The 16320-nt window shown below is 44.2% G+C and overlaps 1 protein-coding gene across 1 annotated transcript in view; it reads right to left on the bottom strand.

Moving 5' to 3' along the window:
• LOC308152175 (DBH-like monooxygenase protein 2 homolog) overlaps positions 1-14455 on the bottom strand; it is a gene marked incomplete at both ends in the record, with an annotated part of 28101 nt that extends 13646 nt beyond the window's left edge. The window contains one exon of the mRNA XM_080525095.1: positions 14177-14455. Within this exon, the coding sequence (XP_080381221.1) occupies positions 14177-14455 (279 nt within the window). The remainder of the gene's footprint in view (positions 1-14176) is intronic.
• Positions 14456-16320: the final 1865 nt, after the last annotated feature.

Raw genomic sequence — 16320 nt, 5'->3', positions numbered from 1 at the left:
GTTGTATGGGGGGGATGACATTCGTAACTCAAAATCCTGTTTTTAAATATAATTTGGGGGACACAGTGAGGGTGTCTAAAATGCGAGGGTTTTTTGAAAAGGCTTATGAAGAGACATTCACCCGAGAGTTTTTTACAATAGAAAAAAGGATAGCTAGGATACCACCTGTTTACAAATTGAAAGATTAGGACGGTGAATTTATCGACGGGTCGTTTTATGAGGCCGAGTTACAGAAAATCAAGATTGACAGCGACAAGGCGTTTAAGGTCGAGAAGGTGTTACGTCGAAAGAAGCAGATGGGCGTGTGCATGGTAATGGTCAAGTGGCTCGGCTGGCCCCCGAAGTTCAATTCGTGGGTTCGTGAATGCGACGTCACCAATATATAAAAGGGTGTGGGGTTTCAGTCGAGAGAGCTCATAACACATAGTGTGTGAAGGTGTTCTGTAGAGTCATGGCTGAGAGTGAAGAGTTTTACATGACATTACCTTGCAATGCCTCTCAGAAGGTATATCCCGAAAACAAGATTTCGAACTATAGGACATTCTAAACCTTTAATACTAAAAGGCGAATGGCAAGTGGGATTAATAGAATTCCAATACCCTAGAACATGGCAGACATTTACAGTTGAAGACACTTTTTTTTAGAGTTAACAGATAACAGGTCATTGCGACTGACGTTACAGATACGTGAAGGTTTCTACTCAAAGATGTCAGAGCTTGTAGCAGAGATTGACAGAGTGTTAGAACCACACAACATCATATTCGGTTATTGCTCCATAAAACACAAGGTGTTCATGATTGTGGAGGATTTATACACTATAAAATTCAGAGGGAGATTAGCTCTAATACTAGGATTATACACAGATGGTATTAATGATGGGGAATATGGAGTGTTGGATTCGACTAGAGGTTCTATGGGTAAGAATGTATTGGCTGAAGAAGTTTTAGATTTGAACCAGACCAAGATATATGCACACCGCCCTGCAGATATTTATGGAGGATTCTACACTCTATATGTTTACACGGATATAATTAATCACCAAATCGTTGGGGATCACTACGTCCAGTTATTGAGATGTGTACATATGACAGGAAAGGATCAAGAGATTGTTACAATCACATACGACAGGGCCCACTATGTGCCTGTAACAAAAGAACACATCACAGATATCGTTATAGAGATCAAGACAGATCAGAACGCGTGTGTGCCTTTTAAATACGGTAAAGTTGTTGCAAAGCTTCATTTCAGAAGAGTGAAGGCTAGAGTGTAAGACGTCTAAAAGACTAGCGCCACTACTGCTACACCATGGCAATTTCGACCCTAGCCCCAACCGGTACATAGATTATTACAAAGCACAGGCTGGTAATGGTATACCGGGGTTTTCAGGGAGTGTTGTGATGCATGGAGCTGGTTTAGGGGGTATATTTCGAGGTTTATTCAGATTCGCAGCTCCGTTATTCAAACAGGGGTTCAACATAGCCAAACCACACCTCAAGAATGCTGCAAAGAGTATAGCGTCAGACGTGATCGCAAAAGTAATGTCCAGAGCAGGGGGTAGACAGGATGGTTCTGGGCTGGTTGTGATGAAGCGTAAGAGAGCAGCCAAGCGCAGGGCGGTGCAGCAAGGGCCTCCAGGTTCCCGTCCAAAGAAGAGGAAAAAGGCTGTTACAAGGAGTGTGAGGGCAGTTGTTAAAAGTGAACACAGGCGACAGGTCAGAACACTCGACGGAGGAGCAAACTACATATTCTAAAGATGGCGTTGCTACATAGTCTAAGTGGGGAGTGCATCAAATCCGAATTAGATCTTTTTACGATACCGTTAACACAGACAGCTATAGAGAAATCGACATATGTTGAAATTCCACCTATATCGGCGATAACTCCCACAGGGCCATTGGAGTTTTATATAGCTGGATCAGGCGGCGATTACATTGATTTAAACAATACCATGCTGTTTACACGACTGCAAATTGTTAAAGCAGATGGGACCGCCATAGGTGCTAACGCTAAAGTAGGACTGATCAACTATCCTGGAGCTACAATATTTTCACAGGTTGACATATCACTAGGCGATCGACTAATTTCACAGAGCAGCAACACGTATCCCTACCGCTGTCTTATAGAATGCTTGCTAAATTACGACATGGAGACATTAGTCATCATTCTCTACAGGGCTTTTTTACAAGGATACAGCTCGACACATGGATGTGTTAAACGCTGTAGACGGGGCTAATGATGGTTTAACAGCCAGACAGAGATACACAGCTCTGAGTGGCACGGTGGAGCTCATGGCCCCCATACACAGTGACATGTTTTTTCAGGAAAAGTTAATGCTGAACGGTGTTGATATTAAAATCCGTATGACTAGAGCAAAGGATGCATTCTGTCTGATGCGTGATGCTGCGGACAATGAGTTGTACAAAGTGAATCTTATCTCTGCGTCCTTATTTGTCAAGAAAGTTTCATTGTCACCGGCCGTACGCTTAGGACATGCACAGACACTGCTAACGAACACTGCCAAATACCCCCTGGACCGTGTCACCCTTAAGAATTTTTCCATTCCAGCGGGCTCAAGAGTGTCAAACCATGAAAATCTGTTTCTAGGAACCCTGCCCAAGTCTGTGGTGGTAGCGATGGTTGATAATGACTCTTTTACGGGCGACTATGGCAAGAACCCATTCAATTTTAAGAATTATAATCTAGAATATCTGGCAATATATGTTGACGGTGTCCAGTTCCCCACCAAACCATTACAACCGGACTTCCCTAATGGTTGCGTGACTCGTGAATTCTATCAACTGGTGTTATCAACAGGGAGACATTTAAAAAAACTGTGCTATGGCCATAGATCGTAACGATTTCCTGAATGGGTACACTCTTCATGCATTTAATCTGACACCTGACGAGGATAATAGTCAGCATCTATCATTGATCAAGAGTGGTAACATACGCCTGGAGACACGTTTCAGGAACCCGCTGCCTAATACCATCAATCTAATAATTTATGCGGTATATGATAGTATGATTGAAGTGTCCCATCGCAGACAGGTTTTAGTTGATTACTATTAAGCATCATGAATACTGTGGAACTGACAGCCATCATGGATACAATATCAGCAAACACCCATTTTCTAGGTGTTTTGGCTTGTGATAAACTGCCCCAGCAACCTCTACAAATAAGACCTAGTGCTATGATAATTAACACACACCCCTCTGACCAGCCTGGAGAGCATTGGCTGGCAGTTTATATATCATTGGAGAGAGTTGGGTGTTTTTTTGACAGTTTTGGAAATGCTCCAAATCATTCAAGATTTCCTAAATCGATTTATGACTTTTTAAACATGTCTTGTGACGAGATACATTTCTCAGACAAACAAGTTCAGGATGTCACATCGGTCACATGTGGTGAACACTGTATCTACTTCTTAAATCACATGTGTAGAGGCATCACCTATGATATGTTGATATCTAAATATTCTTCTAATCTGTTTAAAAATGACACAATGGTAACACGTTTTGTGAAAAAGTTGCAACCGTGTGTGTGTGTTCATAATGTGTTTAGTTGTGTTCAACATGTTCAGACAATTGTGTAAGATTGTGCAAGTCAATAAAATGTTGGTCAAATAAATTATCAGAGTTCATGTATCATTACAATCATTTTTATTTAGTCAAGCAAGGGGTTTTAGTCAAACTAATAACATAGTCATTCACAGTCATTCACAATAAAAATTAAAAATACAAACATTGTATACAAGTTGGTTGTAGCAGAAATACATTCACAATGTTAACAAGGGTTAAAAATGTTAAAACAAAAAACAAGTAAATAAATGAAATTAAAATAACAAATCTAGCTCCAATCATGCCACAACAAGCCTCTATGAGATTCTGGCCTTGATTTAGACTTGCGCCGAGATCGGCTGTCAGAGGCCGTTGTTCCTGAAGCCTCATACTCTAAGAATTTAGGGGCCAGAGCGAGACTGCGCCTAGAAGGGGTTTTAACAGCACCAATGGCAGCATCAACATTTGTTTTAGAATGTTTAACATCACTAATCTCGTCTTTGACATGTCTATTGGGTATTGTAGAAAGCGGTATGTTTAAAACTGAAAAACCCTGCACAAACTCATCCCAACCGTGGGGTCTGACGCTTGTTTTAGGTGCTTGAATCATGGTCGCTTGTTTAACAATATCTAAAATGTGTGACCCGGTCACGACTGCCCCTTTCAACACAAGTTCCCCAAATTCGTTCCACTCTAATACCCTTGATTTATACATCTTGGCCAAAATATGTTGGGCATTCTTCTTGCTCCTCAGGGGTAAATTATTTAAGACGTCTAAAGCTGTGTTATCTGTAGCAAAAGATGTAGACACCACTGGCTGTGGGGTCGCTTCATCCATTCCACCTATATCGGCGATAACTCCCACAGGGCCATTGGAGTTTTATATAGCTGGATCAGGCGGCGATTACATTGATTTAAACAATACCATGCTGTTTACACGACTGCAAATTGTTAAAGCAGATGGGACCGCCATAGGTGCTAACGCTAAAGTAGGACTGATCAACTATCCTGGAGCTACAATATTTTCACAGGTTGACATATCACTAGGCGATCGACTAATTTCACAGAGCAGCAACACGTATCCCTACCGCTGTCTTATAGAATGCTTGCTCAATTACGACATGGAGACATTAAAGTCATCATTCTCTACAGGGCTTTTTTACAAGGATACAGCTAGACACATGGATGTGTTAAACGCTGTAGACGGGGCTAATGATGGTTTAACAGCCAGACAGAGATACACAGCTCTGAGTGGCACGGTGGAGCTCATGGCCCCCATACACAGTGACATGTTTTTTCAGGAAAAGTGCTGAACGGTGTTGATATTAAAATCCGTATGACTAGAGCAAAGGATGCATTCTGTCTGATGCGTGATGCTGCGGACAATGAGTTGTACAAAGTGAATCTTATCTCTGCGTCCTTATTTGTCAAGAAAGTTTCATTGTCACCGGCCGTACGCTTAGGACATGCACAGACACTGCTAACGAACACTGCCAAATACCCCCTGGACCGTGTCACCCTTAAGAATTTTTCCATTCCAGCGGGCTCAAGAGTGTCAAACCATGAAAATCTGTTTCTAGGAACCCTACCCAAGTCTGTGGTGGTAGCGATGGTACCTGATAAGTGGAGCATAAAGCTGTTCTGAGACGATAGGCCTCTGGCGTTTTAGCTTTATAATCAACCAACAAATACCCATAAGGGGCTTCTGTAGCATCTTTAAATGACTCCATAAAATATTTAGTATTACCAGGATACATTTGTCTAGCCAATACAGAGATTTGATTATTATCACGTTTTTTTTTAAATAACACTAAATAGTTTGTGTTCAAGCTAATTGTCCTACTGGTTTTACCCTGGAAAAACAAATTCTGTACTAGATATAAAACACTGAGATTTCTATGGTGAACAACTGGCTGGGTGAATAAACCCACAACGCTGGGGCAAATAAGCCCCCCTCCCTGCTGTAAAAGAGCTTATGTTTTATGACCCCACCCTCATAAAAAAGCAGGACTCATTTGATTCATTCATTGTGGTTCTCTCTAAACCTGTCTGCGATGGGGCACTTCAATCACACTATCATATGCCGCATAAAATACCATCAATCTAATAATTTATGTGGTATATGATAATATGATTGACGGTATTAGGCAGCGGGTTCCTGAAAAGTGTCTCCTGAGACACCTGGGACGGCTGGGACGGCTGGAACAGCTGGAACACATGGTGTCTCAGTGTCTCAGGTGTCTCAGGTGTTCCAGCTGTCTCTGATGTCGCTCATTGAGTGAGGTAGGCTAAGGATTTATTTTCGGGCGTAAAATGATACAGTTCTGTTTTTGACTTGACAATCGGTTGTTTCGTTTTGACCCAACCCTCCGTTTGGGAGGTGTTGTGTTGTGAACAACTGGCTGGGTGAATAAACCCACAACGCTGGGGGAAATAAGCCCCCCTCCCTGCTGTAAAAGAGCTTATGTTTTATGACCCCACCCTCATAAAAAAGCAGGACTCATTTGATTCATTCATTGTGGTTCTCTTGTAGTCAAGAGTGTTTCAACAGAATTTCTAATTATAATTGTTACAATTGTTGCCATTACTACAATAGTACAGTCTATTTCTATAAACATGTTAATAACATTGTGAATGTTGGCGATAGCTGAACTACTACAACTACTATTGGCCGCTACTATTGTTATAACTTGGCATAAATTGGGTGTCCAAGAGGGCCGCTAAAAGACAACTGATGACAACTACTACTACTATTTTGGGATGCAGGGTATTTTGGGATGCAGCTGGTTGGAAGGTATCACATTCAGGTAGTATGCAGTGCGGGGGTGTCCTTTTGGCAAAAATGGGGAATGGATGTCGACGCAAACTCTAGGACCATTCTGGTAACCAAGATTGTCAGAGACCATGATTGTCTCTTGCTGTCAGAATGACGCTTCAGAGAGAGAGAGAGGGGTTGGGAGTAGGGGTTGGGAGTAGTACTCTAACAACAGAGGCTGTCTGAACGCATATCTGACTGCTGATACGAAACCCCCGTTCACTCTCTTAAGAGTTAGAGTTAGAGTCAGATAGACTTTACTACAACCCTGAAATGTTTAGTTTTCAGGGTTAACAAGTTTCAAATACTCATGGTGTCTTACATTTTTCCCCGATGTCTATGTATGACACATCATTTGAAAGTTTACAATCTGGAAATAACGCGATTACATTGATTCATTTGATTCATTCATTGTGGTTCTCTTGTAGTCTAGAGTGTTAACAGAATTTCTAATTATAATTGTTGCGATAAAGCCAATTGTTGTCATTACTACAATTTACAGTCTATTTCTATAAACATAAGATGTAATCCCTGAAAAAGTAATACGCCAGGGATGGGGTAGTCACTACTATTGGCCTGTCTCTTGCTGTCAGAATGACTCTTCAGAGAGAGAGAGGGGTTGGGAGTAGCAGAGAGGCGTGAAAAAGCAACTCCAGAATGACGCTTCAGAGAGAGAGAGAGGGGTTGGGAGTAGGGGTTGGGAGTAGTACTCTAACAGAGGCTGTCTGAACGCATATCTGACTGCTGATACGAAACCCACGTTCACTCTCTTAAGAGTTAGAGTTAGAGTCAGATAGACTTTAGTCAGATAACTTTTTTTAGGGAGACAGTATGCCATCCCCTGGCCACATGAAAGCCCGAAAGGACATGATAATGTGAGTATTATATGTTGTCTCGACCGGAGAGAGAGTTCGCTCCCACTGGGCATCTTTTCCTCTAATTTCATTTCTAACCCTAAGTCTCTTTCTAACAACATTCGTTTTGGCCCCCCCCCCCCTTCCTAAACACCTGCGTGTTCTGAGCAAATGGCGAGGGTTAATAAAACCACAACGCGGGGGGTGAATAAACCCCCCCTTCTGTAAAAGAGCCCATGTTTTATGACCCCACCCCTCATAAAAAAGAACAAAGGAAATCGAGATCAAAGAAAAGTGCCCCATACTCACTACTGAGACTGCTCTTTGTGGACTTCAGCTCTGCTTTCAACACTATCCTTCCAGACAGGCTAGTGACCAAACTACTAGACCTGGGACTATCACACTCCATCTGCGCATGGATCAAGGACTTCCTGTCTGACCGCCCCCAGAGAGTGCGGGTGGGTTCCCACACCTCCACAGCCCTCAGACTCAGCACTGGGTCCCCCCAGGGCTGCGTGCTGAGCCCCATCCTCTACAACCTCTACACCTACGACTTCACCCCCGTCCACCCCAGCAACTCCATCATAAAGTTTGCAGACGACACCACTGTGGTGGGCTGCATCTCGGGGGGGGGGACGAGGCGGCGTACAGGGATGAGGTGGAGCAGCTGGGCAAGGTTAACAACCTGCTGCTAAACCAGCTAAAGACCCAGGAAATCGTCGTGGACTTCAGGAGGAAAAAATCTGAGGTCCAGCCCCTGCTAGTCGATGGAGGGAGCGTGGAGAGAGTCTCAACTCTCCGATTCCTGGGGGTGCACATACAGGAGGACCTGTCCTGGAGGACCAACACAGCAGCAATCATCAAGAAGGCACAACAGCAGCTCTACTTCTTGAGAGTCCTCAGGAAATACCACCTCAGACAGGAGCTGCTTGTGACCTTCTACCGCTGCACAGTGGAGAGCATCCTCACCTACTGCATTTGCGTGTGGTTCTCCAGCTGCACAGCCGCAGAGAGGAAGGCGCTACAGAGAGTCGTGAGATCGGCCCAGAAGATCATCGGCGCCCCCCTCCCCTCTCTGGAAGAGCTGTACAACACACGCTGCCTCAGGAAGGCCACCAAGATCTCCAGGGACCCATCCCACCCTGGGAACGAACACTTTGTTAGGCTGCGCTCAGGCAGGCGGTTCAGGACCATGTCCGCACGGACAAATAGACTGAAGCTCAGCTTCTACCCTAGGGCCATTCAGGCCCTGAACACAGCAAAGACCTAGGTTCTAGGCCCTGGACAATCTAGACAACTTGATGGCAGCTACTAGATTGTAAACATAAGTGCAATATTGAAATACAACTGTGAACATTTCAAACCTGCGACACTTTAAATGAATGTGCAACAATACTATGTGCAATATGACAACCCTTGTGTACATAAGGTTCAGATATAGGGAAAGTTAGGACATTTATAGCATAGCATAGAGTACAGCACAGTGTTTTATTGTATAGTATAGCAGTATAGTAGATTGTACATAGCCTTTATTTATGTAAACCAGCTCTTTTCCCTTTTTTATTTTACCCTTAGCCCTCTTGTTTTTAGTCTTTTTCCAAGCACCAGGGGAGCCCCCCCTACTAAATTTCGTTGTATGGTACCTGTACTGTATTAATGACAATAAAGACCATTAATTAATTAATTCATTCATTCATTCATTCATTCATATTAGGATTCAATTATCATGTCCACTTATGCTACAACATTTCCACTAGGGTTACTGCTTCTAATACCATAACTACAATACACTACCCTCATTTCTCCTCCAATAAAAATTCCCCCAAACAAAATGTGATTTAAAATGTTGACTTTTACCGTGAAGTAGGAGCCGTTGGGTCCGACTCCTCCGATGACGATATCCGATCCCGGCATGCCCCCGTTTGGACTGAACCCGAAGCCCACCCAGGCTGTAGTCCTGACGGTCAGCTCAAACGTGATGGTACCCTGGACCTCACTGAACCCCCACCTCAGGGTGACTTCCCCATCCCGGTCCAGGTGCTCCGTGAAGGGCAGGACGTAATCCAGAGTGACGGGAGGGCCGTTTGGGAGATCGGCTGTGGGGTAATTGATTCTCCCTATTGACTACCTCTATTTGTGGTTTGCTGGTTGTACTGAAGTGCTTCCTCGTGCTTGCCTTGCAAATTGCAGTTTTTACTTAACACAGGGCTTTAATTGAAGGCACATCTCATGGGCACTGGCACCAGATGGTAGTGCCAGTCTCAGTGACAGAAAAATAAAGGAGGAGAGAGAGGGGAAATGAGAGAGAGAGAAGGAGAGAGATAGAGGGAGGGGGGAAGAGAGAGGGGGAGGAAAAAGGGAAGGGAAGAAAGCATTGCAGTTCAGTCATATCATTAGATTTCTAAAGTCAGCGGTGGATGGGATTTGCATAGCCTAGGGTTGGCATTGGCCCACTTTACCCCCTCTGCTTTCTGAAAGGCTGCCAATGCATTCCATTATTTGTGTCAAAGCGGATTCTGTGATGAAGAAAATCACACACACACACACGCTCACACACACACGCGCGCACACACACACGGTTCGGAACCCATCCCAGATCTCTGCAGGTGAGGGAGTGACGGGAGACACAAGGCACATACTGAGAAAGGGACGGGAGAGGCGCCACAGGCAGAGCTTAGTCCCAGGTTCTGAAAAACAAACAACCAAACCAGAGATGGCCCCCACAGTTAGAGTTAGATCACTGTGTTGAGGGGCAATGCAAGGACGCACCCTTGGGTGGAAAGTGCTGCGTAAATTGTATACATGCTGTGTGTGTGTGTGTGTGGCCCTACTGTATTTCCTTATATCAAACTTACAGCATAATTCTACTATCATTTTGAAGTATTTCTGACATTCATGAGGTATACCATTCTCATTCAGAGAGCGGCGTTTATTTTTCACTCTCTGCATATTTTCTGGGTTTTTAATCATTATTCCCCTGTGGTGTAGAATGTGCTGACCTAATGAGCAAAGCTGACTGAATGATATACAAGCCGTTGTAGCCAAAGATCAATCACAGCCGTCAATAAATTACATATTTTTATAGGGCATTTCCTTATTTCACGACCTTGAACAGGTTCACCTCCTTGGTTCCTCTATGTACATGGTGGTACTCGATTTGATCAGTCATTCCATAGGCGTAGATCAGCTTGATGGGACCACCCTAAAGACGAGGGAAGGGAGAGCGGACTTGATGGATAACAATGAAACTTAAACTTATACGGCAGACAACAGAACCTTACAACCATGGGCAATAACACCAAGGATCCTAGTCATATGTATTTAACCCAGGGGCCTCATTTATAAAGCTTCGCGTACCTACGCACCTTTGCAAAGCAAGAACATTTACGTCGCCAACATTCGGATTTATAAAACGGTGCGCACGCCAGTGGAATTTGCAAGTTCCACGCCTGCTTCCAATCAACTCTGTTGCACACGTGAATGAGCGTCTTGTCCCACCCTTTTTGACGCCCATAGTTGCCTATAATAATAATAATAACTTTTTATTTCTATGGCATTTTTCCTGCAAACGTTGCATATAAATGGTCAGTCAAACGGCCGACAGAACGCAGAAAAAAAATACTTTTCACCCAATCAGTACATTTCCGCGCAACGAACGTTCTCGCCAGACCATATATAACATGTTCCAGACTGCATCGACAACGGAATCAGTTTAAACGTGATTCGTCCTACTGTTTACCTTATTATTTATGATAATGTCATAACATCCAAGTATTTGTATAATATGTATAATAATTACAGATCCAATATGATTCCCGATTAAACTACAACATTTGAGAGGTTGTTTTGCAAAAACAGATACCTCGCTGTTATTATACTAAATCATTTCTCTTTTAGATTAGATTAGATTCAACCTTATTGTCATTGAGAAGTACTAAGACAAGGAAACGCAGATGCATTTCATGTTCGTCGCCCCAGACCGAGGGCGATTGATGGTTATTTTGTCTTTGTCATTTTCAAATAATCGCACAACAGTAACAAGCTGCTTGCTGATGGTCTTGTAGCCCATTCCAGCCTTGTGCAGGTCTACGATCTTGTCCCTGACATCCTTATACAACTTTTTGGTCTTGCCCATGATGGAGAGGTTAGAATCTGATTGATTGATTCTGTGACTTGCGTACGTACATGCGTACGTAAATCCTCCCGCAAATTTTGGATTTATAAAAAAGGAACTTGGCATGAAACTGTGCGCACCTCTAAGCACACTGGGACCCATGCGTACGCAAAGTAACTGGAGAAATGAGCAACTGCGACTCCGCTGGCAGAAGGATGAAAGAGGAGAAACGCTTTGAAATGGATACCATTTCCACCGACATAAGAAATATTGCCTCACGTATTATGAAGGAGTGCACACAAAGGATACGTGCACACTGCACATATCTTATTCGTCCTTGTCCTGTACGCATCACACTATATACATATATCTTTACTGTACATATCATATTGATATTCATGCAAATATATTTACTTTGTACATAAAATATTAATTGCACGTAGCGCGAGGTTGACCACCGTCCGCATTGACTTCACAGTAATGTACATCTTCACAAGAGTAACGTTCCCGATAAGTCCAATGATTGCAATATCCATACAGTGAAGAACACGAACAGGCCCACTGCAATTGACCATCATCCCCAAGTAGGCCTACACCCCACCCCTATGTATACGGACTACGAAAACTTTAAGCGCACAGATTACTGAACTATCTATTATTACTAGTTGCATCACTAGTGTATCCTGTCTTAGCCGTAATATTGTCACCTTTATCTTGTATTATGCCTATTGCCTTATGTCTTGTGCTGCCATGTCAGGAACCGAAGCCTATACGAATTCGACTCTCTTAATGTAACGTAACAATAAACTTGAAACATGATTGGCTTTTCTACGATGCAGGTTAGATGACGAACTGCATTTCCTTGTGACAAGTGACAACCTTGGTACTTGTCAATGACAATAAGATTGAATCTAATCTAAAAGAAAAAACATGATTTAACATAATAAATACAAAGGGAGATGTATCAATGTGCAGGCCACTATCGGTACAGGAGATATGTTGTAGGCCTACAGTTTAATCGGGAATCATATTTAATTGAATCTGTAATTATTAAACAATACTTGAATGTTATGAAATGTATTATCATAAATAATAAGGTGAACACGTTGTCGATACAGTCTGGAACATAGACATTATAGAGAGTTTCATATTGTTATGTGTTCGTTAAGCGGAACTACTGCGCAGAAATTGAGTGGATGAAAATGTTTTCACCTTCTGTCGGGCATTTAACTGATCAATAATAGGCAAAGCATGGGTGTTAAAAAGGGTGGGGCGAGACGCTCGTTCCCGTGCGCAACATTTAGGGTTGATTGGGATAAAGGGAAGCAGGTGTGGGAAGAGTGGCCCGCAAATTCCACTTGCGCGTGCGGTGCGCCTTTTATAAATCAGAATCCAAATGTTCTTGCTTTGCGTACGCACCGAAACTATCTTCTCTCGTCTATATAATATCTATGTTTCCAGACTGCTTCAACAACGGAGTCAGTTTAAACGTGATTCGTCCTACTGTTCACCTTACTATTCATGATAATACATGTCATAACATCCAAGTATTGTTTAATAATTACAGATTAAGTAAGACAAGATACACTGGTGGTGCAATTAGTAATAATAGATAGCTCAGTAATAAAGTGTCTGTGCGCTTAAAATGTTCGTAGTCCGTATACATGGGGTGTGCTTGGGGATGATAGTCAATTGTCTACAGTGGGCTAGTTCGTGTTCTTCAATGTATGGATATTGCGATCATTGGACTTATCGGGACGTTACCCACTGAGCACTCGGGAACAGTGAATCAGGAACGGTGCTCAACTTGTCCAGCCTCGCGCTATGTGCAATGAATATGAATATATAAAGTGTGCGTACGCAAGCTTTATAAATGAGGCCCCAGGTCTGGTGTCGTTTTACAGGCTGGAGGCTTACAGTGAAGTGGAAGTCATCCTTGTCAAATGATTGGATCAACCTCTTGAAGGTCATGGTGGTGTGACCGTCGACCTCGGTCAGGGACAGGAGAGTGTAGCTCTGTTCGTCATCTACCAAGGGAAGGCTGCGCCCTGTGGCATGACGATCCTACCCGTCAGACAAATAAATAATGATTTAGCCTAATAATAGCTGCTATTACAAGAATGCTACATTGAGTTTGGCATTGGTCTGGCATTGTTGGCAATGAGAAGCGCAAAGTGCTACATTTCACACACATATACATACACTGTAGAGCCTCTTCCTCAAGAGTGAAGATCTTGAACAGGAGCAACATGTGACTTCGAAAGACAAAGATCCGGTATGTTGGGCGTTTTGAAAATCAAAACATAACCACTGTTATGAGTGGACCCCACTAGGGTTGACGCTTCTACTACCACACCAATGGGCTGCGTTCGTAAATTCGCTGTGGAAATCTGATTACTCATGGAATGCTTCGTCCAATCTAATTACTTGGTCCCTTCGTGACGTTGAACCCAGTGGGCGCTCCGGCGCTCTCAGAACGAATTTACGAAGGCATCCAATAATACCAACAACAACAACAACTGCAATACACAGACTACCACTAGTGTATAGTGGATAGTGATGAAATTAAATTCCTAAAAAAAAAGCCTCAAATGAAATTCTATAAAAGTATTTAATACTTCTACTACTATTAGCAATCAATCATCATCCGCTTATGCTACAACATTTCCACAAGTGTTAGTGCTTCTAATACCATAACTAAAACTACAATACACTACAATCTGTTGTGTCTAGTGGTAACAGCTAGACATGTAGTAATAACATACAACTCCTCCATAATATAAATACTCAATAAAAATTCCCCCAAACAAAATGATTTAAAATTTCGACTTTTACCGTGAAGTAGGAGCCGTCGGGTCCGACTCCTCCGATGACGATATCGGATCCCGGCATGCCCCCGTTTGGACTGAACCCGAAGCCCACCCAGGCTGTAGTCCTGACGGTCAGCTCAAACGTGATGGTACCCTGGACCTCACTGAACCCCCACCTCAGGGTGACGTCCCGATCCCGGTCCAGGTGCTCCGTGAAGGGCAGGACGTAATCTTCATCTGCCCCCGTACACGGAGACCAGGCCAGGAGTAGAGAGAGGAGGACGCGGAGGAGGACAAAGCGCATGCTGTCACCCTGAGATATATTCTGGCACATCATGTGTTGTCACGGAGATGCAGCGAGAGAACGAGAGTCCCAATCCCAAATTCAACGCAACATCACACGACGACAGCGTTTTATATGCAGGTAGTGGTAATTACTATTTCCTACACCTGCGTGTGGGCGGTGCATAGTGAACAGTGTAGTCTATGAAGTTGCTGTCTGGGAGGATGACTCTGGGCACAGTAGTATCCAGCTGCATATGGAAGCATATAGTAGACTAAATTCAAATGCTAATGCAATATGAGATTGCAATTGCATGTTCCACTTTTGCATGCATTCTTCATTTTCATGTACCTGATGTGCACATTCGCTGTCAATATTAAAATGATATGGCAAAGCCATTTGACATTTAATTTCCAAAGTCATGCGCTGCTTTGTAGCTGACAAAATTCAAACTCTCTATGCAATTCTCATGTTCTACCGGCCTGTCAGTCATTCTCTGGGGGCAGGACAATGTTTAACGCGCCGACCGGAAATAGCGGCAATTCCCCCTATCACCAGAATGATCACGCCCCTTTTTGGGTGATAGAAGTGTAGAAGTTTGACTGGTGGTCAATGGGAATTTCTGGTCTTTGCTACTTTAATCCGATAAAATAAGAAAACCGTAGTGCTTTTTGAATATTGTCTGAAAGAATGCATGCAAAAGTGGAACATGCAATTGCAATCTCATATTGCATTAGCATTTGAATTATGTCTACTATATGCTTCTATAGCATAACTATAGCTGCAGACTCACAGAACAGTTCTATATCGTGGAGCTCCGGGAGCTCTGCTCCTATTGGTTTACCCGCTACCTAAAGTAGCCAATGACTGAATTTTTCAATGCCTGCGCCCGCCTGGGGTGCTATATAAAGGGGTGTACTTCGCTCCATCATTCTCCCAAAAAGTTCAGCACGGGTTTATATCTGAAGACTGAGAAGGACGACTACTAAGACTGGAGGACCCGCCAGACTTTTCCCTTCAAGATGGATCGTCCGCCGCCTATGGAGAAGTTCCTCCGGGACGCCTGCCGCTGCGACTTCCAAGCAGCGGAGGACACTTTTCAGCGGAGGAGACTTTTCCCTTCAGCGATGGATCGTCCGCCGCCGACCACGAAGAAGTTCCTATTGGACACCTGCCGCTGCGATTTTCTAGCAGCGGAGGACAAGCAAGAACGGCGTTCTGGGCAGGCACCTCCCCAAGTAGGGATGGTCCCGCCCGCTCAGCCGGCCCTGACATCACGCCGCCCTCACCCAGCTGAGTGGTCGGTGCCGGTGTCAGAATCAGAAAGCTCTGATGAGAGCGAGCGGCAGGTAGAGCACGTGCTCCCCGCCCTCGCCCCCCCATCACTCCACCACGACTTCCAGAGCCTCCTGGAAGCTGCGGCAGGCGTGTTGGCAATTCCCCGTCCCGCCTCCCCTCCCCCAACGGAGTCCTTCTGGGAGAAGGACCTGTTTTACGGGAAAAGGGCGAAGCGACAGGACCAACCTCCTAACGCTGTCCTCCCGGGCTTAGATAAGTTCGTGGAGGACAAGTGGGGAGAACCACTCACAGGCAGGGTGCCGGTGAAGGCGTTCTTGCCCTTTACCAGAGTGGAGGGGCTCGCGGAGGGGATGACCAACGGCTCCCCGCCGCTCGAACCAGCGCTAGCCGCCTACTTGGTACCGGGGTCCAGCGCCTGGTCGGTGCCTAAAAAACCTATGCCGCCCAACCAGCGTGACAGGTTTAACGCCACCCTGGTAGACAAGAGCTACGCTCTCGGTGCGCAGGCGGCGGCAGCGGCGAATAACATCACCGTGTTTAACGCCGCCATTGCGAAAATCACCACAGACCGAACCAACGGTTTGTCT

This window comes from Nansenia antarctica (assembly GCF_963989245.1).
Source record: "Nansenia antarctica genome assembly, chromosome: 1".
In the NCBI taxonomy this organism is placed as follows: domain Eukaryota; kingdom Metazoa; phylum Chordata; class Actinopteri; order Argentiniformes; family Microstomatidae; genus Nansenia; species Nansenia antarctica.
This window is presented reverse-complemented; position numbering and strand designations above follow the sequence as displayed.